The sequence below is a fragment of the Aotus nancymaae genome, unplaced genomic scaffold (genome assembly GCF_030222135.1).
Source record: "Aotus nancymaae isolate 86718 unplaced genomic scaffold, 86718_ANA_hifiasm-v0.15.2.pri h1tg000012l, whole genome shotgun sequence".
Lineage (NCBI taxonomy): Eukaryota > Metazoa > Chordata > Mammalia > Primates > Aotidae > Aotus > Aotus nancymaae.
This window is the reverse complement of record NW_026988423.1, coordinates 37,011,781-37,036,284: the sequence shown is the minus strand read 5'-3', so window position 1 is coordinate 37,036,284 and position 24,504 is coordinate 37,011,781. Positions and strand designations below refer to the sequence as shown.

General features: G+C 41.6%; 1 protein-coding gene across 11 annotated transcripts in view; it reads left to right on the top strand.

The window, feature by feature from the left end:
* OPCML (opioid binding protein/cell adhesion molecule like) overlaps positions 1 to 24,504 on the top strand; it is a 1,160,549-nt gene that overhangs the window by 885,070 nt on the left and 250,975 nt on the right. For all 11 annotated transcript variants that reach the window (XR_001106940.3, XM_012449168.3, XM_012449171.3 and 8 more), the window contains one exon: positions 10,073 to 10,305. Coding sequence is in view for 10 of the 11 variants with exons in the window: in XM_012449168.3 (XP_012304591.1) it covers positions 10,073 to 10,305 (233 nt within the window). In the remaining variant the exon portion in view is untranslated. The remainder of the gene's footprint in view (positions 1 to 10,072; positions 10,306 to 24,504) is intronic.

The following is a 24,504-nucleotide window of genomic DNA, read 5'->3' as shown; positions in this document are numbered from 1 at the left end:
GGGGCTTGTTGGAAATGCAGACCATGGTCCCCACCCAATTTAGTGAATTAAGATGCACAGGTGATATGTGGGCTAACAAAAGGTTGAAACCTCCCAGCACCCAATAGATATTCAGTAAACGTTTGCAAAATGAATTAATTAGTTCCCAAGTGTTCCTATTCTTAAAACAAATAACAACAAAAAAGCAAAACAAAAAACGCTTTGAAGAGCCTAACTCCCTCTACCTCTGTGTCTCTCCCCAGTCCATTTTGCTGTCAAAGTTAGTGAAAGTGTTGGCTGCCAATATTTCATCAACATCTCATGCCTCATTCTCTGATGACTCCTTCCTTCACTCTGGCTCCCTCAAGCTCTTCCTTAGGTTGCAAACCCTCTTGCCATGCAGCTGTACTCTCACATCTATAGGGATGCAATAGTCCCTTCCCTATTCTTTCTGCCTCTGGCCCTGCTACAATCTCTTCTCCAAAGGAAGTCCAGCCTATTCTCATAAAACACAAGCTTTTACTTAAACCTATGCAGACTTTTTACGACAGAGATGTCCACCACTGCATCCTCGAGGAAGACACCCATTCCCTTGTCTATCTTGCTTGGACTACTCTGGCTTCCACGCCATTCCTTACCTGAGTCAACCTCAATCTCAGACCCTGCACACCTGCCCCGGCCTTCTGTCTAAGATGCTATCTATACCCAACACGTGTGCCCAGTGTTTCTTCTGAGTTATCAGCCTTAGGCATTAATCTGTTAATGTAACAATTATGTTACTTCTTCAGAGTGGTCTAGTCTCTAGACTGCATGTGTGAGTAAGGGCTTGCCCATGCCCCCAACTACATGATCATCTGATGTGGTATGGACATGTGTTTTCTCCAAACCTTATTTAGAAATGTGAACCCCAAGCTTGGCGTGGGGCCTGGGGCGAGGTGTTTAGGTCACGGTGGTGGATTCCTCATGAGTGGTATGGTGCCCTCTCAGCAGTAATGAGTGAGGAATGGTTTCTGACTCTGTTAGTTCACAGGACAGCTGACTGCTTAAAAGAGCATCTCCTCCCCTTCTTTCTTGCTCCCCTTCTTGCCATGTGATGCCAGGTCCCTTTTCCCTTCTGCTATGATTGGAAGCTTCCCGACGTCATCACCGGAAGCTGATAGTGGCGCCATTGCTTCCCGTACAGTCTGCAGAATCGTGAGCCACATAAACCTTTCTTCTTAATAAGTTTCCAGCCTTATGGTGATGGAAATGAACTACAGCACCATCCTAATTCAGCTTGTACTTATGAATGAGTGTTCTGTGACTTTGTTTATTGCATATCGCTACCACAAAGCTGCAAGCTTCAGGAGCGTAGAGATGGGGAGTCTGCTCAACGTCCTATTTCTAGAGCCTGACACAGTGTCTGGTCCTTCGCAGGTGCTTACTAAATATTTGTTAAACAAATAGACAGATGCATACTTTTTATTGTATCCATGAATGTGATAGGGTGCCTTTGTAATACTCTTGTGTCCTATCATTTGTCTGAGATAATAAGGTCCTTGAAAGCAGGCCTTGTCTCTTTAGATGGTTTTTGTTATTTTTATTTCAACCTTGCCTACCTCTTCTTGGGAAACTAAGAATGTGATCTCCTTAACACACCTTGTGGATTTATAGAGTGACTTGGAGCCTGGCTCAATCATTCATTATTTTGTTCAGAGAGCTTTCTCTGGCCTTTCTGCCTACCCTTACTTTTTATAATTATGTTTCACTACACTACGCTTTACTTCTGTTACCAAGATAGGAATTCTCCTCCTCTCTCCTCCCAAAGCCAAGCAGTTTAACCCCTCTTTTGTAGTTGTAAGCAATTTCTGCCTCTTTGTGGAGCCATCTTTCCATATAAATCACTCCCTTCATTTTCCTTCACTACATCAGATGCTCTGTTCTGAGCTGCCGTCAGCACAGCTGCCTTACTTGTGTGGTGTGGGAAATTGCTCTCTGCATTCAGGTACAGCCCTCACTGTGCTTGTGGGGACCAGAGATTCCCCTTGTTTGCGTCAGGACACAATAAGCAATTTCTGGTGGACTCGTCTATCATCAGACATGGCTGAAACCACAGCAGATTATCATCCAATGGCTGATTTCCTGCCTCCGGGGATGCCGTTTTCAAGAAAGGCTGCAACTTTCCTTGGTTGTATTTACACTACTCCATATCTTCACGTGTCAGGGCCCTCACGTTGAAGGCATTAGTGTGTTTTCTCTGCATAAGCTTCCTTCCCCCTCCGCACACACATACACATGCGCACACATGTGGGCATGCATACTTCCTAGGTATTAATGTGACATCTCCCCTCCAGCTGGTGTTAGTATGGCACTTCCTTCCAATATTCCAGCGAGCTGCAAATGTCATGTTATGCCAGACTTCAAAGTCAACCCCTTGCACTACTAAAATATTTTTGTGCAGTATTCTCCTTAAGTAGCTCTTATCCCTCACCATTTTTCTGCAGAGGCTTTCAGATACATTTTCAACCAATACCTTATCAGCAAATATTAGCTCTAGCTGTTATTACTCTCGTTGCATTTCCTACTATCTGAATCATAAAGTTTTCCCTTACGTAATTTAAGGTCCTTGTTGATGTTCTGAAGTTGACTGTATTTGTAACTCAGGAAATAACTGAGTAAAGGCTCCTGGGGAAACAGCTTTTGCAATTTAGAATACCTTGGGAGTTGATCTAAAAATATTTCCTTTTGGCTTGCCGATTCTGTTCTTTAAAAAAACTATTTATCATTGGTTTATGAGTTCAATAAAGCAAAATTTTCCTCCCAGTTTTTGAATTAGCATTAACATATTTTGATACATAGTAAAGTTTTTCTTAACAAAAATTCAATTAACTCTCAATTTATTGGAAAAAGCAAATGACAAAACAAAAACCATAAAGTTACAAGATAATATGGAGGAATGTATTAAAAAAGTAAATTCAGAGAAATACATTTTGGGCTTTACAATTTGACCCAGCATTTCTTAAATTGAAGATTCTTTAGAAGACCACTTTAAAAGCACGGGTCAAGGATGGGAAGAGACAAGATTTTCATGGATTCCCCATGGTAGCTATTAAAAAAAACAACTTTATATATGTGCAATCATAATACTAGGTATAAATGCCTTAACCTCACACTCTTATATGACTGTAACTTCTGAAATATATGTTATATATAACCACTAAAATTTAAGCTTGGAACATTAACTTAATGGAACAGGTGATGTTTTATTAAAATTAAATCTCAAGTTGCAATGTGGATGTGGCACTGACTGGTGTAAGGCTTCCCCTTCTGAGTTCCTCATGCATCTTGTGATGACCAAGTTCTCCTTCTATAGTGGCTCATTCTGGTGCTTGGGAACCTTCATTCTTACAGTGGACCCCGCATCACTTAGCTTTTGCTGGTAGAAAGATATCACTGACAAAGCAAGTCATCTCTGTGTTTTTGTCAATAGCCTGAGATGATGCGAGGAGTTCTCAATGTGCCAGTGTGGTGGACACAAATGCACACCTGAACATTTAAATTTAATTGTCGTCATACCACATCTAGCATAGGTTTATATTACGTGTCTCCCAATTATAATAGAAATGAAAACACTAAATTGGAAAATACACATAAAGAGCCCATGGACCCTGTGTGTGTCTATGTATGGGTAGATACAGACAGAGATATAGATTCAGATATCCTACAGAAAGACACATATATGTCCGCACATATATGTCACCTTATGTGGGTTCTTTCGATGCCCATTTGAAAAACATTGTCTTACATCTTTTATCATTATAAATATGCATTGATGACCTACTAGCTGCTGGGTAGAAGCTGGGAGGTGCTGATGATACTGAATATGGTTACTATCCATGTGGCATTTACAGTTTAACACAGGAAAGTATAAATAATTAAATTCGGTGATGTAAGCTCTATGAAGAGTCTAGAATCTTTGGTATTATCCCTGTATTACAAAGAGAATGGAGGTTTAGGATGATGAGTCTGAATTAAAGATTTAACTACATTTGCCATAGTCTACTAATTAAAACAGAAGGGTATGCACCCTGTTTTAGGTATTATCACCATAACAAGGGAGGAACCATAAAGGTATTTTCTAGTTAACTCTCAGTTTATCAGAATATCAATTATCAATTCTTTGAACATTAACATCTAAAAAGTCATCAATATATGAGGACACCATTTGCGGTTTAAAAGACTTGTTCTCCAGCTATCCAGATCACTCGAATGTTCCTGCAGCTATCTGTGCATGCATGTGAGATGAGAATTTCATTTTAAAGTTAGACATAATTTTCAGATGTGCAACTTATTGCACTCAAGCTTAGAGTTATAAACTGTTGAATACCACCATTCAACATCTGGCATGTAGGCCATGGAGGGGAATTTCCTGTGAATTCTGTTCCAAATACGTTCACAGTTCCCATGATACACTCTCCATTCCTTACCCTGTTTCATTTTTCTCCAAGTATCATCCTGAAACAAATATATCTAGACATATATGTTTTCTTCGCCTCTCACGAGGGGCAGTGTCATGGAGCAGGAACTTTGTCTGCCTGTTCCTACTGCGTTCTCAGCTCCTAGAAAGTTATCTCATGTACCTTAGCCACACTCATTAGATATCTGGTAAATAAATTGTGGTACTTTCTTCTCCTTTTTTTTTTTTTTTTTTTTTTTTTTGCATTTTCAAAAACAAAATAACAAAAACAGAAGTAAAGAACACAAAAACATTAAAGCTGGCTGATTTTACTCTGCAGGAATTACTTTGATTAAAATTCCGACCTGTCACTTGTCTGGTTTATTTAAGGCAGTGAGTGGGTCTCCAAGAGGAGTCCCCAGAGCTGCGGTATCAACATCCACTGGGAACTTGTTGAAAATGCACATTCTTGGTCCCTCCAGCTCCAGGAACCGAAAGCTCTTTGGGGACTGGCTTCAGCAATCTGTTTTTGATGCACAGTAAAGGCCGAAAATCACTGCTTTAAGGCATGGATTTCCCTAACTGCACCTCTTCCTCTGAAAACAAAACAAAAAACAACTCTGAATCTTAACCCCAGGGTACATATTCAGAAAAATCTCTGCCTTCTGATGTCTTTCAGGCATTTCTTTGCTCTTCCAGACTCTTACTTACACCTTGTTTCCTCACACAAGGCTAGAGGTTAAGAATGTGTACAGACCGGGCGTGGTGGCTCAAGCCTGTAATCCCAGCACTTTGGGAGGTTGAGGCGGGTGGATCATGAGATCAAGAGATCGAGACCATCCTGGTCAACATGGTGAAACCCCATCTCTACTAATACAAAAAATTAGCTGGGCATGGTGGCGCGTGCCTGTAATCCCAGCTACTCAGGAGGCTGAGGCAGGAGAATTGCCTGAACCCAGGAGGTGGAGGTTGCGGTGAGCCGAGATCACACCACTGCACTCCAGCCTGGGTAACAAGAGCGAAACTCAGTCTCAAAAAAAAAAGGATGTGTACAACTGTCTTCCAGATAGCTTTCCTTTTCTCCTCTCTGTGCCTCAGGTTCCTCATCTGTAAAATGTGGATGTAATATTAGTATACATCTCAAAGGGTAGTTGAGGATCAAGCTATTTGATATGCGTAAAGTTCTTACAGTTCTTACAACTATGCCTGGTACCTTACAAGCAATATATAATTTTAGAGGTTACTTATGATGTAGTTGTAATGAGCTCTGCTTTACCAAGGATCAGTAGGTAGGGTTAGCTTGGAATGTAAGGATTTTAAATATCTGAAGTCATTTCTAAGAGATCAGAAAGTTGTCATTAACCTTCTTCAACTTGCCTCTTGGCTCCCCCTTATTCAACATCAAAAGTGTTCCCCTCTGTGCTTCTTGTTAATGAGGGTCCAGTACATGGCCACAGACGGCAGGGAAGGGGCCTGACTTTAGAAGATCACTCAAGCCAATCTTTTAAGTCCTTCCCTGAATTCACTTTCCTGCCATTCGGAGGACCTTCCTTGGAAGAGTCCTGTGGTGATGGAGGGAAGCATGAAGCCATGAAACTCCATTTTCTTCTAAAGCACAGCAACATCATGAGGATAATAACTTTCCTCAACTGACTTCATTGTTTCATCAGTTTCTCTGTTGTTAGGTTCTGGGAACCAAACAAACTGTGAATCATCTTCGCCCATTTAGAGAGATGGCTTTTATTCAGTTACTCTTTTCTGTTTCCACTCATGCCCATAATTGGGCCCAGGTTCAAGAGCAAGTATACTGGATCATGGCCATCACTGGGGCAGGATTACCCAAGGTACAGGTTTTCCAAGGGCTGTGTGACCAGAGCACTGAGAGTGTGTTCTGGCCCAGAGAGTAGTTTTGGATTGATCTATTTCAAAGTCCACCCTTACTCAAGCCTGTGGTCATTTGCACTGGTTTTATGCACCCTCAACCTGCAGTGGTTGGTCCTATATGAGGATAATGATAGGATTCAGGAAATGCACTTCAAATATCTCAAATTCCCTAAAGTTGAGTAAGTGCCTGAGGTCGCAATGTAATTCTGCGTCTCCCTTCTGACAGCTCCCGCTTCACACATTGTCCAGGAGACAACCTCGTTTCACTTTCTTTGAAACCTCCGTCACCTGACTATCGTGGAACAGAGTATCACTCTTGAAGGAGAGTCCCACAGAAGCAAAGCAGAGCAGCACTAAAGGCAATGGCACATGACTGCATCAGGAATAGATTCATGGCAAAGCCAGTGCCTTTTCCATCTTGAGTTAGAACTCAGAGATGCGATATGTTCTAACAGAGGGCACTGGGATTTAGCACCTTAAAGCAAACAGTATTTTGTATTTTCCCAACATTTCTGAGTGTATTGGGTTAAACAAGGTACTTCCAGTAAAAGAATAACATCTTTTTGAGTCATTTGATAAGGCCTGGTAAAATGTTATCATATACTTTCCAGATACTGAGAAATTGAATGAATCTAATACTGGGTTATAAACCCCTTTGCAAGTCAGATATTTTCCAATTCATTGCGTTAAAAGAAATTGAAAGAGGAATTAATTGATTTGTCAGCTGTGAGATCATTAAAATTATCTTTGAAGTTATGTTACTATGTGATTTTTGGCATATATCTTGGAAAGTATTCAAATAATTGAGTAGCACTGCTATGCACAATTTTCATTTCCATCTTCTTATGTGAACAAGGTTTCTCTAAAAGTGAAAGTAGAAATAAAATTGATCCTGAACTCCATCTCATTCTAGCAGTAAGTGATATTTATCTATAGCATTTAAAAAAGGGGCTATCCACCTAATTAAAAGCTATATTTCTAGTAAGTTCACTTTTTCATGTTTAATTATTACTTAACAAAATGTGCTATGTATTTATGTTCTATCAATTCTATATTTGTAATGATCATTCATTTAAGAAACATATCATTGCTTAAAGTTTTATGGTCATAGGACATAAAAGAAATTTCAATTGCAATCTCTATATATTTTTGGTTGCAAATAAATGTGACAAGTGATCAATAAAAGACTTTCAGGCATAAACTATAGTTTTTCTGCAGAAGATATATAATGGAAATACAAGTTCCAGTTTAAAAAGGAACAATTCACATATGACTTTTAGAAAAAGAATTAGTTCCTGAATTTTGAAAGTGAATAATCATGAGTATCAATCACTGTGATATGCAAATTCTACTGAACAAATACACACACACACACACACACACACACGAGGAATTCTGTGACTTAAAAAAAAAAGTTTTAAATGTGAATATTTTCTAAAGACCAAAAAATTCATCCTTTTGAATTGTAGCTTAAACAATTTTTATGGCAACTTAAAAATGTGTAACGGGTTACGTAACTGTGCAAAATTAAAGCAAGAATATTTGTTTGCAGTTAGTCACTTGGGTTATATGGTGACTAGAAGACCACACACTAGAAGGGACTAGAACACCATGACCTTCCCTTGGTCTCAATTTAGCATCTACTTCCAGGCTTGCTGAGTTTTGGAATTCTACTATTTGAAACTTCTTTAGGAGGAATTCTTCAAACAGAGATTTGTCCTTTATAAAAATTCACCTATCCTTAGGAAAGCTTGCACATTTGGCCTCATCAGTCATTTGCAACTGAGAATGAATAAACTTATCGTATTTTTTCCCTAAGAAAAACCTTTGAAAGTGGGGAGCAGGGAGGATCCATTAGGTTTAAGATCCATTAGGTCTTCATAAGGGAAACAGAAAAATGCTATGGAAGTAAGAATACAACAGGAAGAGAAGCGAGATGCCTCATGGTGTGGAGGAGGTAACGTGACGTCATTTTTTCTTTATACCAATGACATTTCTGTGATGATGGGAAAGAATCATTCGATGGTACCTAAATTATCGGGTCCTGCTGGTGAATGCAGTTGGGCCCTGGAAACTCGCTTACCTAGAAAGCATGCAGATTTAGGACTATAACTGCTGGAGTACAGGGGATGCCTGCAGTCAAATAAAAAAGTTTCATTGGAATATTAGAGTATGATTCTATTTCAGGTGAAAGCAAATCAACACAAGCTTCATACAAGTTCATGCATGTGTATAAAAAGTAAGATGTACACAGAGATGTAACAAGCTGCTACCAAATCACCATTGGGTGCTGGGCATTGGTGAGGAGTGAATGGTTAGCTGGGCCTGTATCATCTTAGTATTATTTACATGTATTATTCACTTTATATTGTTCGCATGCTTATTTAGAAAAGAACAATCTCTCCTACCATACTGTGAGAGTACCTGACACCCTCCCCACCCAACTTCTCAGTGACTGAAGGGCAGGTGGCCCAGCTCATATAAATGCCTGGGTGACTGGAAGCTGGTATTACTTTTATTCTTCCTACCAACCAGGGAGAGGACTGCCCTAGATCAGGTGTTTTCCCCACTCTAGAAGGCTGTGGTTTGGTGCTTGGGAGACCCTGAGCCATGCAGGCCAGGTGCGACTGGCCATTTGGCCAGAGCCTGACCTCGCCTCTGCGATGAGTGTCTCTGGGGTCCTTCGTCTCCTGAGACCTGCCTGTAGAATCTCTGCTGCCAGCCAAGTGTTAGGTCACATTCAGTGAGGGAAGGCCATGCCTCTTCCCTGTGTTCTCCTCACCTGCAGGCATTGGACTCCTGTCCCTCCTCTCTCTGCCAGGACAGCGGCAGGGCGGTTGTCATTGTGCATTCCTGTGTGCAGCATGGAGTGACGAGTGTGCACCCACGTTTAGAAAGCATTCTGTTTCCTCACACTTCCATTCCCGTGTTCTCAGTTGCTGGGCACATGCGCAGATGTCCAGCACATTCAGTCCTGTATCAGGCCTGACAGCCCGCAGGCCATCCACACCAACACACAGGTATCCTTTGTGTTCATAGCCTCAAATTATTGAGCAGAGTAGCTGGGAAGTGGAGCACAGCTCCCTGCTTTGATAATAGCCTTGTTCTCTCCCTGGGTGGGGCAGGAGTATATGAGGAATAGGGACTCTGCTGATAATTTTCTTCCTTCCTCTCCTGAAGTCCTAAGATACAGTTTTGACTTCCTTAAAAAGTGTTAGCTTTCTAAGGTGAATTTTACCAACCCATGTTATAACTGTAATTTGCAGGCTTTGGGCTGCTTAGGGGTATAAGGAGATTATCAACACCAGGGAGGTCTGGAGGTAAATATGTTCAATTTTTGATTAACTACAAGTTAAGTATTTGCTTTGTGGATTATCTGTGACCTATTTGAAATACTGATCCACTTTCTCTCCCATGTGCCCCTGGGCCAATTCTCCCGCAAAGTATAAATGAGCTCAAGAAACATAAACTAATTTTCATATAAATCTAGGGGAAGAAAATAAGAGAGAAAGAAAATATACAGCAAAGATAGTCACATAACATGTCTCAAACTCAAATAGAAATGATTTTGTATCGTTAGTTCTTCAAGATGATTCAGACCACTCATAGTTTATATTTAGGAAGTTTCATCAATAATTAGTTGCTTCCTTTTAGCACTGTTAAGTTGTTTCAATTACTCCTCAAAATGCAATACCATATGTATCATATTATATAATCTCTCCACTCTCTCTCTTTCCCTTCTTCCTCCTTCCTCCACTCCCTGCCTCACTGCAGGTGTACCATAGATGACCGGGTCACCCGGGTGGCCTGGCTAAACCGCAGTACCATCCTCTACGCTGGGAATGACAAGTGGTCCATAGACCCTCGTGTGATCATTCTGGTCAATACACCAACCCAGTACAGCATCATGATCCAAAACGTGGATGTGTATGACGAAGGTCCGTACACCTGCTCTGTGCAGACAGACAATCATCCCAAAACGTCCCGGGTCCACCTCATAGTGCAAGGTAAGTCCCAACTGAACCAGGGGTTGCCATTCCCGTCAGTGGTAGAGGGGAAGAACAAGTTGGTGTTTGTTCTACTCGTGTATGAAGACACAAAAGTCATCTTCCTCTATTGAATCCAGAGTTTGAGTATATATTTTGGAATTTTCCCAAGTAATAGGTACTTAATTAAGTGCTGAATATATTCTAAAAGTTTCTAAATGTTATCTCTAGTCCTTCTGTTCTTATCAATAAATTGTGTAATGTGCACTGGTTGAGCTCTCATAAGTTACTTAGTACTCTGGAGCTGGGGTGAAATACATTCAAACGTAGATAAATACGGTACTACTCTCAGGGCCTTCTAATTCTCTTGTAGACTTATTTCATAATAAAAGATTAATGATGCTGATTGGAAATCAGGTGATGTGACTATTTTTGCACAGTTGCTGGTCATGTGTGCTCTGGAGGGGTCTCTGAGTGCCGCTTAGGCAGGTCTTCCCTGGCATTGCTGCTGTGTTTAAACACTCTCTTATAGCTCCACAATGGATCCCAGACCCAAGAAGGAGATTAGTTAGAATGATATCTGCAGGTCAATGTGGGTAATAAATTCAGACAATTTTAAAAAGGGGGAAGAAGGAAGACTTAGCATCTGCTTCCATTCTCCTTTAAAAATTTGAATCAGGATAGCCCAGAAATTGTATCACATGTGCATTAAAAATAGTTTTTCATTTAAATTTCATATTACACTTTAAAATGGGGCTGAAGAAATGTCAGATTCTCAGATATTAAATATTAAGAATTAAAACCACATGCAGATAGCAGTTCCGAGAATTTGAGAACCATTTTAAAGCAAGGCAGCAATCCAAATGAACTTATTCTGAACTTGACCCCAACTATCATCACCATGTAAAGCAATTTCTGTCAGGTGTTGGCTCACGGCAGGAATCAAGTTCTAAGCAGATTAGTTCCATCACCCAGTGACACATCCTTCCTCCACCAACTGAGAGGTTCAGGTGGACTTCTTCAGAGCCTCCTTTACAGATCTCTTGAGGACACACAGTGAGCTCTCAGAAAGGGTCCCTATGTGTGATTTCGTCTTTAGCATCCGTCTTTTCTCAGATCCCATCTGTCATAGATTCAATACATTTTTCTTTTTAGTTAGTGAAATGTATATGGCATCTTTGCTTAGCTAAGATAGATTCCTCATTTATGATTAAAAAAAAAAAGACCTTGATGTTGCTCATTTCAGTTGGTTTCCTGGAGAGCAGTTGTGTGGGGGCTGTCTATTCATGCTTCAGTCACTTGCACAATTCAGGTTGCCCATTCTTTCCTTTTGGCGCAAGCAGCCAGGCCTGCCTCTGTAGCCATTTGTAATGGCATGTGTGGGGCCAGAGAGCTGTCTGCTGCCACTGCTGTTTCCCAGCAGTCCCTGGCACTGCCATGCTGCCTGAAGCTTTGCTCCTGCCCAGCCTCCAAGCCCTGCTCTCCTCCTCACGTCGCCTGCCATCCGACAGACGTCTACAGACGCTGTGGGTTTCCACTCTCCATACACGTCCACCCACAGCTCTGGAATGACAAGACTGCCTGCCATCTGGAGATCAAGACAACTGTCACATCTGATACTTCTCCTCAGAGGACGACAGAGGCACTTGGTGAGATCAGTCATCGGCGATAAGCTGGGGTATCTGTTGAAAGTTTCTGGGGGTGTAGAAAACAAAAGACTGTGAGCTCTCACTACCCCACCTGCCTGCACCTGGGCTTGGTTCCAGAGGAGCTGACATTCTCAGCATCAGAAGTGACACCTCAGTGGCACCTCTGTGGCCCTGACAGCAAAGTTATCTTCAAATTCAGGAAATGTGGCACTGAAATAAAAAAGAACTGCCAGGCACTGGAGAGAGACTCAAACCGAGCAAGCCTATCCCTGTTCAAGAAATAAGATAGATAATGTAAGCACATCAAAGTCAATGCACAACATAATGGGCTGGGGGACTGAGTGATAGGGAAGGATGTCCTCCTTAACACATGTTGAGCAATCCCTTGGGTGGAATGTGGCAGCCTGTGGCATGTCCCTGTGGGCCTCCAAGCCTCAGCTCAGAAATAGTCTGAGAACAGTGTGGCATCTACTCCAGGGGTCAGCTCCTCAGTCTCTACATTCCAGGCCAAGTGACTTTCTGGCTCCAACCCTCTGAGGTGGCCTGGGAAGTCCAGAAGCAGACAGTATAGGTGGGGATGGGAGGGGAGGAATTTCTTTTTGGGAGGAGCTTCTCTTGGGAATGACATTCTCTTGAGGAGAAACTTCTCTTGGGGAAGATCTTTTCTTGACATTTTCTTGGGGAGGAGCTTCTCTTGGGGAAGATCTTCTCTTAGGAAAGAGCTTCCTTTGGGGAAGATCTTCTTTTGGGGATAGCTTTTTTGGGGCGGACATTCTCTTGGAGAGGATCTTCTCTTGGGGAGGAATTTCTCTTGATGATGACTCTCTCTGGGGGAAGAGCTTCTCTTTGGGATGATGGAGCTTTACTTGGGAAGAACCTTCTGTTTGGGATGATCTTCTCTTGGGGAGAACATTCTCTTGGGATCCTTGGCAGGCTGGTTTGTACCTTTACTGAGAGGCATAGAGAAGGAGGTCAGAAAGCTGAATTCTTTCATCTTGCTTAGTGATGCAGTGACTTGCTCTTTCTGTGGAAGGCAGTTGAATTATCAGAGGGTGGATGTAGAGACCCCACTACTCAATTAGAAAGAAGCCCCAGAGTTCTCCTTCTTCCAGCAGTCATCGGCTTTTGTCCAGTCTATAGATTGATTTTTCGGAGTTAGTGTTAGTTCAAGTTAGCTAAAGATAATGAAAGTTTCCTAATCCTCTTAAAGAAAATTTATCTGACTGAGTAGAAAGCTTTTGGAAGACAATAAGGCATGTATAAAACTGAGGCCTAATCTCGCCTTTGATTTTAAAGTGCTGATGGGTATTGATTTTGCAATGAGAAAAACAAAAAAATTTCCAAGCTGCCACTTGTCTGTTTATAAAAACAAAAAGGTGTTTATGTATCTTCTATCCATTTGAGAAGGTGGGAAGCTCATTCCTTCTGCCAACCAGATGCCATCAGCAGAAGGGAGTGCAGGCCCACGGGGCCCAGCTGTGTGGTCCCACCTGTCATGGGAGCAACTGAGAGATACTCTCCCACCAACCTCTCTGCCTGCCCTTTCCTGTTGTAGAAGGTGGCCTTTGACACATATCTGATGGAACTAATTTCCAAATCCTTCTCTTTGAGAACAGAAGCTGCCTTCATTAAAATAGTGTTGCTGATACCCGAGGCACATCTCAACCACTGAGGGGATCAGCGCAGGCACCGTGTGAGCATGTGACAGTGTGATCCAGGCTGCACACCTCAGTGTGGAGGAAATCCAGAGCAAGGGGGAGGCACCGCTGTGGGGTCAGATTAGTTGGGGGGAAATCAGTCTGGCAGCCCTGCAAAGCAGGCGCTGAAGTGGGAGAAGCTAGAGGCACAAGCAGAGGCAGGAGTGACTCCCCTCTAAGTGGTGCAGCCAGAGTGACTGTGGGCCTACCTGAAAAGATACAGATGTGCCTGAGAGGCACTGTCCACAGGAAACTCAGAGCTTTCATCCTCATGCCTGAAAAGGGGAAGAATTAAAATGATGTCACCCAGATTTTCAGTTTGGAGAAATGCTAGTGATTGGGGAGATACTATCTTGCACCACTTGGAAGGAACAGCGTTGGGCTTATGAGGTCTAGGAATAAAGAACACACGAACATTACAAAGATATTACAGAACTAGGGAACAGGTGTAACCTAACACCAGAAAGGGTATATTTGAGATTCAGCATGAATTTCCTGGCTGGAGAGTAGGTAAATGTTCTGAGGTTATTCCTAAAGAATGTTAAGAATCATTATTTATTTATATCCAACCTCAGCACTTAGCACACTGTCTGAGGCATAGTAGGCACTCAGCAAGTGTTTGTACAATGAGCAGAAGCAGATTGATACAGCTACTGGAGTGGCATAGGAACACACTGACAAAAAGACATCTTCCTGCAGATACGGGTAGCGGTGGAGTCAGACTATGTCCAGATAACTTGGAGAGGACAGACATGGGGGAAATGGTCCTGGAGAGGAGGGTCCTCCATGTGACAAGCTAACAGCTTGCTCTGAAAGAATAGCACAAATTCCATGCATTTATATAGTACTTTACAGATACGGCACAGTCTTTGTCGCCTTTGACTCTCACAACAAGCCCTGGGAGGCTGTAGCGCAGTGACTGTTATCTCCATTTGCAGATTAGGTAACTGCAGCTCATGGAGGTTAAGAGCCTGGCTGAGTCCCCAGTGAGTAAGTAGCAGAGCTGCGTCTTGAACCAAGGCCACAGGACTTCAAGATTAGTGTCTTTTCAGCGTACTGCAGTCCCTCCAATGCTAACAACATCCAGAGTTATTTCTCTTCTCCAGAGCAATGGACTATTTTCAGGATATCTGCTTGCGCGTGTGTTTTTATTTTTTTCATTTTTCCTTCTACTGATATTGCATTGTAGCAGCAGAAATTGAGGACAAATCTCAAGAAAGAAAATTAGTGGTGGGAGTGGGACACCACAGCTACAATAAATGATGTAGAGAGGCTGTGAGAGGGGCAAAGAAGAGGATAATTAATTTTCTAGTAGCTCATCCCTCCAGGGATATGCATTTTAAATGTTACCACTTTATCCTATGTAAGTACTGAAAACCCTGGCCCTTCTGAGAACCCAGAATCTCATTGTCGTTCTAATTGTCATGAACTCTTCAGCATTCTGAAACAACGCAGAGACCTATGTGTGCCTGTGGCATGTCATTGCTGTTGTTTGTTGGTTGAAGACAGACGGAGTAAGAAGGTCCGTCCATGGTTGCTTCTTGGATGTCGGCATTCTCTACCTGCTCTCCGCCTTGTTCTGAAACCTCTTCACTACAGGGTACTTCTTTTCGTGGAATGAACTCCTCTTGCTAAGCCTCATTTTATGCAGACTGCTAGAAATAATGAATTTTACTAAATTCTTACATTGGAGGCTCCACAGAAAGCTTATGCAATTTCTATGTAAACAAAAGACTCTGGATCTCTTAGCCTGGTGTCAGTTCAGTGGAACTGGTTGGTATCTGAAGTTGAGTTTTGCATGTAAAGAAAAATGGGTTCCCAGCCCTGCCAGTCCTAGATACTGCTGTTCACCAACCAACCTCAGCATTGGGCGTGCTAAGTATAAACATTATCTCAGCTGTTCCTTACATCTATCTACTCTACAAAATATATACTGTAGTCATGTTTACAAATTAGGAAATGGAGGCTTAGAAAGATTAACAACTTACCCAACGCTGACGCAGCTGCCACGTGCTTTAAATCCCTTTCACTAGACTTACTCATCGAGGTTAAGCTTTTCTCTGTAGAAAAAAAAATTATCAAAATACAAATCGCTAACAAGGCACTTTACACACTTTATCTCTTTTGATTATGCTTCCCAAAAGCCCAAGATGACAGAATAGGAAGGCACACCTTTCCAAGACAGGAAAGTGAGATTCAGAGAGTTGGAAGTGATTTGTCCAAGTTACACAAGGGAGGAAGTGGCGAAGCAACACCCAAGGCTGGGTATTTTCACTCCATAGCTGGCAGTGTTCAACAAACCACTGACTGAGAGCTAAGTAAGTGGACAGGTACCCGTTCTTATGTGAGAAAAATGTCCACCTTCAGAGGTGCTCCCGAAAAGGGTGGGGCCCTGAAGAGACAATTCTGGGGTGGGGGCAGCAGACAGATGCTGGGATTGCACCAAGAGGCACTTGCAGCGGGGCCAGGGAGACAGGGCCATAGATTTTGCCAGGGACTCACCTATTTTCAGCTCTGTCTTTGTAACCAACCTCTTTCTTTGGCTATTTTCTCCTCTTTTCCTAATCATTTAAACAAACATGTGTGCTTATAGGCTTAAAGAAAAGAAGGCAGTTAACCTGAAATGCATTTAATGTATTCAGCCTCTATTTAAAATTGTCATCGCATTGATTCTTCACAAAGCCAGGGTAAAAGAATGGAAAACAGCAGGACCCACCAGCAGAACGCTCACTCCCCAGCCTGAGCTTTGCTCCTAACAGCGCAGGCCTGTGTCTCTAAGACATTCTCCTGGCTTCTTATCACGGGGTGAAGAGTAGAATTCAGACAATTGATTTTCTTTATGTGCATGTATGCATACTTTAATCCTATGTGTACTACTGTGGTTTGTGTATGTGTGCGTGCATGTTAATTGAAAATAAGATTCCGAGAAGGTGTCTCTATGCTGTAGATTCTATGTGTGTGTGCAGGTAAAGCACACAGCCAAAATTAGGGTAGGAACTTTTCTGGGCATCATTTCCTTAACTTTGCAATGAAAGGGTTGAACCGGTGGTATAAAAGTTCTTTCTAGTTGTTGTGTGTTACGATTTCTCCGTGTAATTTACCTGGAGTATCTGTGTGTGATCAGGAGTCTGCACTCTGTGTCTCTCCTACTTTCACCGGGATATAGGGCAATTATTAGGTTGGGGTAAAAGTAATTGCAGTCCTTTGCCATTTGTTCTTTCTATTTCTTATTTGTATTTTCTTCAGAGGCTTTAGGATTTGGGGTCCCGTGCTAACACTGCTAGTTAGGGGTGACTCTAAGCCTTGCTAGTCACCTTTTTGGTTAAAGAAGGTAGAAGAGAAAGATGCCCTTTGCTTCCCAGTTCTTCTCTGACATTTGTCACCTCCCAGCCCATATCAAGCGCACACATATTTAATAGACAGTGGGATGGAATTCCAGAGACCACAGAGGAAATAGCCATAAAATCTATAAAAACTGTGTGAGTGTGTATATGTGACTGCAGAAGAAACAGACATGAAACCCATGAACTGTGTATGTATGTAAGAGTGTATGTGTGAGGCCATTTGTGAGTGAATGTGAGTGTGTACACGGTGCCTCTGTGTGTCTTAGTTCCTAAGCAGAGCAGAACAAACAACATATTTCTCCTCACAACAGTGGGAGAAGAGACCTGATAAATGGAGAAGTCATCAAACCATATATATGTATACGTGTGTGTAAAGATACACATATATATATGCTGGGATATACACATATACATATATATGTTCGATGTCTGAGATGTATATATGTATATGTACATGTGTGTATATACACATGCTTTATGGAAGGGTTGGGGTAACTAAGAAGGCAACCATAACATAAAAGGAATCAAGAATGAAGTTACTATCCAGAATGCCCTGTATTGCACATAAAGGAAGGGATCTCACCCTTCACTGGGAGGGTGTCCCCACACTGCTTTCTGCACCTGCCCCGCACCCTGCCCTCAGGTTTAGAGCAAGGCTGCACTCACCCCACCATGCAGTGGTCCTATCCAGCTCTCAGACTGTACTCTGTTGCTCAGATATTACCTGAATATGACACCTTGTGTAGCCAGAGTAAAATTGATGTTGCCCTTCACCGAGCCTCCTACGTTGTGACCTTTCATGACATTGTGTGTAGTTGGTGAAAATACAGTCAAAACATGGTTTGTAAAAAAAAAAAAAGGAAAAAAAAAAGATTTCTTCTTTTATCAGGTCTTTTCTCCCATTGTTTTGAAGCTTTGTTCTGCTCTGCTTTGTAACTAAGACACACACAGGCACCACGTACACACACATACACACACACACAGACATACACATTCACACATACACACTTACACACAGTTTTCATGAGTTTTATGCCTGTTTCTTCTGTACTCACACATGTGGACACACACACACGCACACACACACTCACATAATTTTTATAGGTTTTATAGCTATTTCCTCCGTGGCCTCTGGAATTCCATCCCAAAGCACATTAAATATGTAGGCTAAGCCTCTGTCTAGGAGAGGAGATGGGGAAGGACACACTCAATTTCTCCTCGGACACTTATAGTTCATTAATTATAAGAATAGGAAAAGTAGGTATTTTCCAAGGTGAGTGAGACCAAAACAAAATGTGACCCTGGATGAATACATGTTCAGAACAAAGGATGGGTGGGCGCCGCCAAGGGGCAGCACTTCTGCCTGAGAGTCCTGGCTGGGGAAAAGGCAGAGAGCCTCACTGTCATGATCCAAGAAGATGCTGCCAGTCCTGGCACCTGGATTGATGATTTATACAGTAGCCAGAAAAGAGAAGTGTCAGAACCTGGGGCTGTCATCTGCCTTATTTGCAGTAGAATTAAATAAACAGAACAGTCATAATGCCTGTTCTCAAAATCATCACTGATGTGGAGATGGAGGGGAAAATGAAATGCCTGTTATGTTCTGCTCAATTTGCATGGTGATCTCAGCTTATTTCCTAAGAGACCTGTCTGCCAATAGCTCCACTAAATAGATCTTTTCCCACACATTCCTGCTGCTGTGAGGAGGGGAGCAATCATACCTCAGAAGACGGGGAAATCAGTAAATGTTCATAAACTCTCCCGATAGATTAATGTTCACCATGACCCTCATGTTGTCAGGATCTTACACAAGATTTCAAGCCTCACCACCCACAAGATGAGTTAGTCACTGTTTAGCATCTGGGTAAACTGTGAATTCGGAATAGTAATGTTTTTCTACACATAGCACGTGTACACAGATTTGGAGAGTCTCACTTGCATTTCCGAACCTAGTTTTGGGCTCCTAGTTAACAAGTTTTACCCGCAAACACAGTGCCTTGACAATAGTAACTGTTGTCCCTATTCCTATTCTGGTTTCTCAAAAAGTCATTGACTGTTCGTTCACTAAAAGTATCCTCTATAGGTATAGAAATTGAAGAATAAGTGAAGCAAAATAATCACAAGGAAAACGGTCAATAATCTTTTTTAGTAATTATAAACAATGGTTATCATCCACTGAATACAGTTGACCCTTGAACCATATGAGTTTGAACCATGCAGGTCCACTTATAAGTGAATTTTCTTCCATCTCTGCCACTCCTGAGATGGTAAGACTTACCCCTCCTCTTCCTCTTCCTCCTCAGCCTACTCAATACTAAGTCAGTGAGAATGAAGACCTTAATGACGATCCACTTCCACTTAATGGACAGTAAATGTATTTCCTCTTTCTTATGATTTACTTAGTCACATTTTCTTTTCTCCTTACTTTATAAGAATACAATATATTATATATATACAAAATACGCATTAATCGACTATTTCACATTATCAGTAAGGCTTCTGGTCAACAGTAGGCTATTAGTAGTTAAATTTGGGGGGAGTCAAAAGTTATATGCAGATTTTCAACTGTGTGGGGGTCAGCACCCCTAGCCCTTACATTGTTCAAAGGTTAACTAAGTGGCGTGGCAGTCATTTTATAAACATTATCTGATTCTATTTTCCAATTAACACCAGAGAGTTGGATTTGTGTTCCTATTTTTTTGAATGAGGAAACTAAGGCTCAGAGAAGCTACAGGTTCTGCTGATAAGTACAAGGATGTATTTTAAACTCACTTCTGTTGACAGTGGAATTCTCCACTCAGCATCTAGGCTTAACTTCCTTTCAATCCATAGCTTTTAAATAGGTAAGTCAGACTGCCAGGCCGGGTCATTTACAATACACATGCTTTCTGTGTCAGGCTGTCTCTGGTTAAAGCATTGGAGTCTATCTCTGTGCAGTCAGGATCTGTCCTCCTTAAACTTTTTTCTCTCCTTCTGTTTTACTTATCTTAACTTTTATTCTTGGAGTTAATATCAGCTCTATATCATTGTCTCCTAAATCTAAATGTCCAGTTTTTATTTCTTTCCTGATTGCATTGTCTAACGTATGATTATCTTCTGAGCTCCTCAGCTTGGGTATCCCTTAGGAACTTTAACATGTTCTACCCTGAACTTACCTTCTTTTCTCCAAAACCTGTTCCTCTTGTTGTAATTTGCATTTCCATTCATGGAAACACCATTGCATGTGAAATCTTGGCTTAAGCTTTGACTCTTTTTCTCTTTTGCTTCTCTATCAAAGCAGATGTCATGTCCAATAACGTCATTCTCTCCCTTTCTGTTCCCACAACCACTATCATCAAAGTGTAGAATCTTAGTCTCTACTGACTTTTCTCTGTCACATCCTAATTGATACCTCATCCTCATCTCTCCCTCCCTACAATTCATTTTAACAGTGTTGTCTAAGTATTTCTGATGCACACACTGATCATGTCACTTATCCCACTTGTGTTTTAACGGCTCCCTACCGACACTGAAGTCGAGTCAAAACCTCTTAGATCATCTTTCCAAGTGCTCAGCAATCCAGGGCCAAACCTACTTTTCCACTCTTACTTCTTTTCTTCTTTTTTCCTTTTTCACTTTTTTTGTGGGAGGAATGTTTCTTTCTTTTTTAATTTTTTGTTTCTATAGGCTTTTGGGGAACAGGTGGCATTTAGTTACACAAGTTCTTTAGTGGTGATTTGTGAGATTTTGGTGCACCCATCCCCTGAGCAGTGTACAATGAGCCCAGTTTTTAGTCTTTTATCCCTCACCCCCCTCCCACCCTCTCCACTCTTATTTCTTCACCATTACGTCCTATGCACAATGTAGTCGAGGCTGTCCTTGTGTGATCCCCGCTGTGCAGCATGCTGCATTCTTCTCCATTTCTCACATAATTCATCTGTCTTGAACGTTCTTCTTCTCCCTAGATATCCAAACCCTACAAAAAGCAGTACTGTCCAATAGAGCTTTCTGTGATGATGGAAATGTTCTGTATTTACACTCTGCAACGTAGTAGCCATTAGCCACAAGTGGCTGTTGAGAACTTGAGTTGTGACTAGTATGACTGAAAAACCAAGTCTTTAGTCTTATTTAATTTTAATTAATTTAACTTGAAATAGACACACGTGGCCGGTGGCTATCATATCCCACAATTTTAGAGTTGCTAAGGCTTTTTCTGAAATGCTAGTTGCCACTTCACCTGTACTTCCTTATGATACCTGTAACTTTTTGTTTCAAATTTCAGTTATTGGTGGATGTAACTCTCTTCCTCGCCTAGACTGTAACTTCCTTGAAGACAAGCCAGAGCAGGTGGCGCCGTAATTTTTCAGAGTCACAGCATAAGTATGGCAATCTGAATTGGCATGGCCATAGAAGGCTTTCTTTCACAAATTCATATAAAAGGTTATTAATCCATAAAAGTAATAGCAAAATATCTCAAATATGTTTTTAGGATTTTATGAAGGTTTGAGGGAGAATGTCAATTGTTCTTAGGAAAGAATAAGCGTCTCAAAGGGAGGCTTACCGGGGGAGGTATTGGCAGCCATGCCCAGCACAAATTTATTCTCTTCAAGACCCTTCCCTTGGGAAAGGTCGCTGTACACTGCAGCATTGAAAACGTGCCTGTTGAATAAAGAAGTTCTCAGTGGAACCTTAAAAAGAATTCCTTAATTTAGGGCTTCTGGGGAAAATTTCTAACACAGTCACTTTGCTTTAGTGGTGTTGAAAATCACCCCCAAACAAGGTACCCTGATGGCTGCCCTGGCAGGCAGAGCTGGAAGTGCAGGGACCCAGCCTGCTGCAATCAATTTAATGGGATGACTTATGTGCTCTGATTGGCCAGTAAGCAGCATTAATGACCAGTTAGCAACTGTGTTCAGGTCAATTAATTTATATTTGTATTTTGCAAACTAAAAGTTGCTCTGTTAGATTATTGATTCTTTGTCCCTGTATTCAATTTGTTTTTAATTGCACCATTGCTGGGCCAAGCCCTCCCTCCTGGCAAGCTGGCAGTAAATCTGCCGCCATCTCAACAATCAACAATAAATGTGTCTCTTCATGTCATTATTAATATATCTCTTGGATTGGTTCATTACCATGGTTAACAGTTTATAAGGGTCCATGGCTCACTGCCAGGAGGATTCCTTTTCCCAAGGGCTAGTTTGTCATGATAGGATTGATGTTTTCAGGCCTTTGTGTGTCTGGGAAAGGGGTCTTGGATTTAATTTAATGTAGTTGGAATACAAGCTACCAAATCCTCTTTTTATCATAAACAGCTTTAGAAGATGATATTGTTGTAATAGAAATGTGTGCCCTCTCTTTGAATTATTCTTCTTTGTTCTCAAATCTTTTTTCTTTTTAATTTTTTCTTAATTTCTGTTCAGATACATTATTTCCGCCTTAGACACAACATAACAGCTCCCTGGGTAACCTAAAATCTTCGGGTAAGTGAGCTATGTGTCCCCTGGGAATCCAAGTTTTATTACTGGGTTTTTGTTAGTTAAAAGCAGAGAAGGAGTTCCTTCTGACTGATGTACAAAGGGTGATTAACAGAGCTGTAGAAATACTGCTCCCAGAATGTCACCTAAATTGTGGTGGTGCCTGCCACCACACCCAGCTATTTTTGTATTTTTAGAAGAGATAAGGTCAGAAAAAAATTTATTTTCTATTAATAGAAATGATCATTAATTATAGCATTGTTATTGACTCTTTTAGTTATTACTATTCTTCAAGGGAAAGCACAGATTTTAAATGAATTTATAGGTTGGCAGAAGAGATTCCTCTGCGTCCCAGAAATGCCAAGCTAAAATTTACATAGAACTTAGAGTGTTTTCTAAAAATCCCACCGTGACCTGGGATCTGACTACCGTGAGGAGTGTTTGTCATTTCCAAGGCACAAGTTGCTCGATGACAAAAAGTCTGGTCTCTTTCAGACACAAAGTTTGGAGCCAATTTTTTGATTCAGAATATAGATTTTGTATATAATTTACAATTAGCAAAACACACATACTTCTAGGTGCATGACTGTCTAACACGGACTGAACTGAGCTTGTTGAATGAGAGAGTCACAGGAGAGCTTGACACTGGATGTTCCCCTTGATAAGAGTTTGAGTAGCCCAGAAGTGGAGGGCTGGAGGAGTGGAGCTCCTGCCTGAGGGATTGAGAAAAGCAAAAGGTGATAAGGGAAATAGATAGAAGAAGAACTTGAAGATGCCTGCAAAGAGCCACGGAGGTACAAATGGAGGATGTGAATGAAAAGAAAGGAAGCAGAGGAAAGTGGAGTCAAGAGCAAGAATGAAGAGACAGAGGAGGTTGGCCGATGGCTTGGTGTTCGGAGGTCGCCTCTCTGGGCAGAGGTGGGAAAACCAAGCAACAGGCCCAGACTCCTGAGACTCTGCATGCAGCCTTCCTGGTGCAAGCCCAAGCTGCACCTTGTTCCAGAACACCCTGTGGTTCTCTGGGCAAACGGCACACTCCGCACAGGAGGGCCTCTGCTCTCCTGCCACTCTGTCTGAGCTCCTTCAGCAAGAGGTAAGAATAGGAGTGAGTTTGTTTTTTGTTGTTTTTTTTTTTTTGAGATGGAGTCTCACTCTGTCACCCAGGCTGTAGTGCAGTGGCATGATCTCGGCTCACTGCAACCAGGATTCAAGGGATTCTCATGCCTCAGCCTCCCGAGAAGCTGGGATTACAGGCTGGTGACACCACTCCTGGCTAATTTTTGTATTTTTAGTAAAGACAGGGTAGGAGTGAGCTTTTTAAAATAGTCCCATATGGGGCACAGCAGGATCAGGACAGGGGTCTACCTCTCCCTGTCTTCCACCCTCCTTCCTTTCCACACCACCACTGAGAACTGATCACATTGCTGGTCATAGAGGGCTGGGCTTGTGTTTTCCATGTGCTCTAATTTTGAGGTTAATCCAACAGAAAAGGCAATACTAATGATAGCTAAGGCCTTACTTAATTCACATCTGGGAAAGAGTCTCACTCACTGAGCTGTTCTTAGGAAGAAGGTATATAAAATTTAACTCCTGGTTTGACCACTTGCCTTGCTACATTTCAGAGTCTTCATCTGTCAGCTGTGGGAAAGAAAGCCTGCCCCACTCCTTCATGAAGTTGTTCACTAAGGGGCAACCCTCCATAGTTTATTAAAATGATTCATTTTCAGCTGCTAGGTTACTTCCTGAAAATGCCTCTGAGATTGCATGACAAGTATTATGCTAGGCTGGTTCAGCAATTTCTAGAACTGTCGCTTCACTCATTCTAATATGGTTTTATCACATAAAAGCATTAGCCTCATAAGTTTTGATAAGTTATGTGAGATTTTGTGAATAACATTGGAATAACTGCGCCTCCTTTTGAATACGTATGAACACATGTGTATGTGTTTATGTGATACCTCTTCCTTCAATGTCTTATAACATTCTTGTTATTTTTAAACATTCTTCTCATAACTAGTTTGATATCGTTGTCATAATTTTATAATCCCATGTCCAAGGTGTACTTCTGAAAAAAACG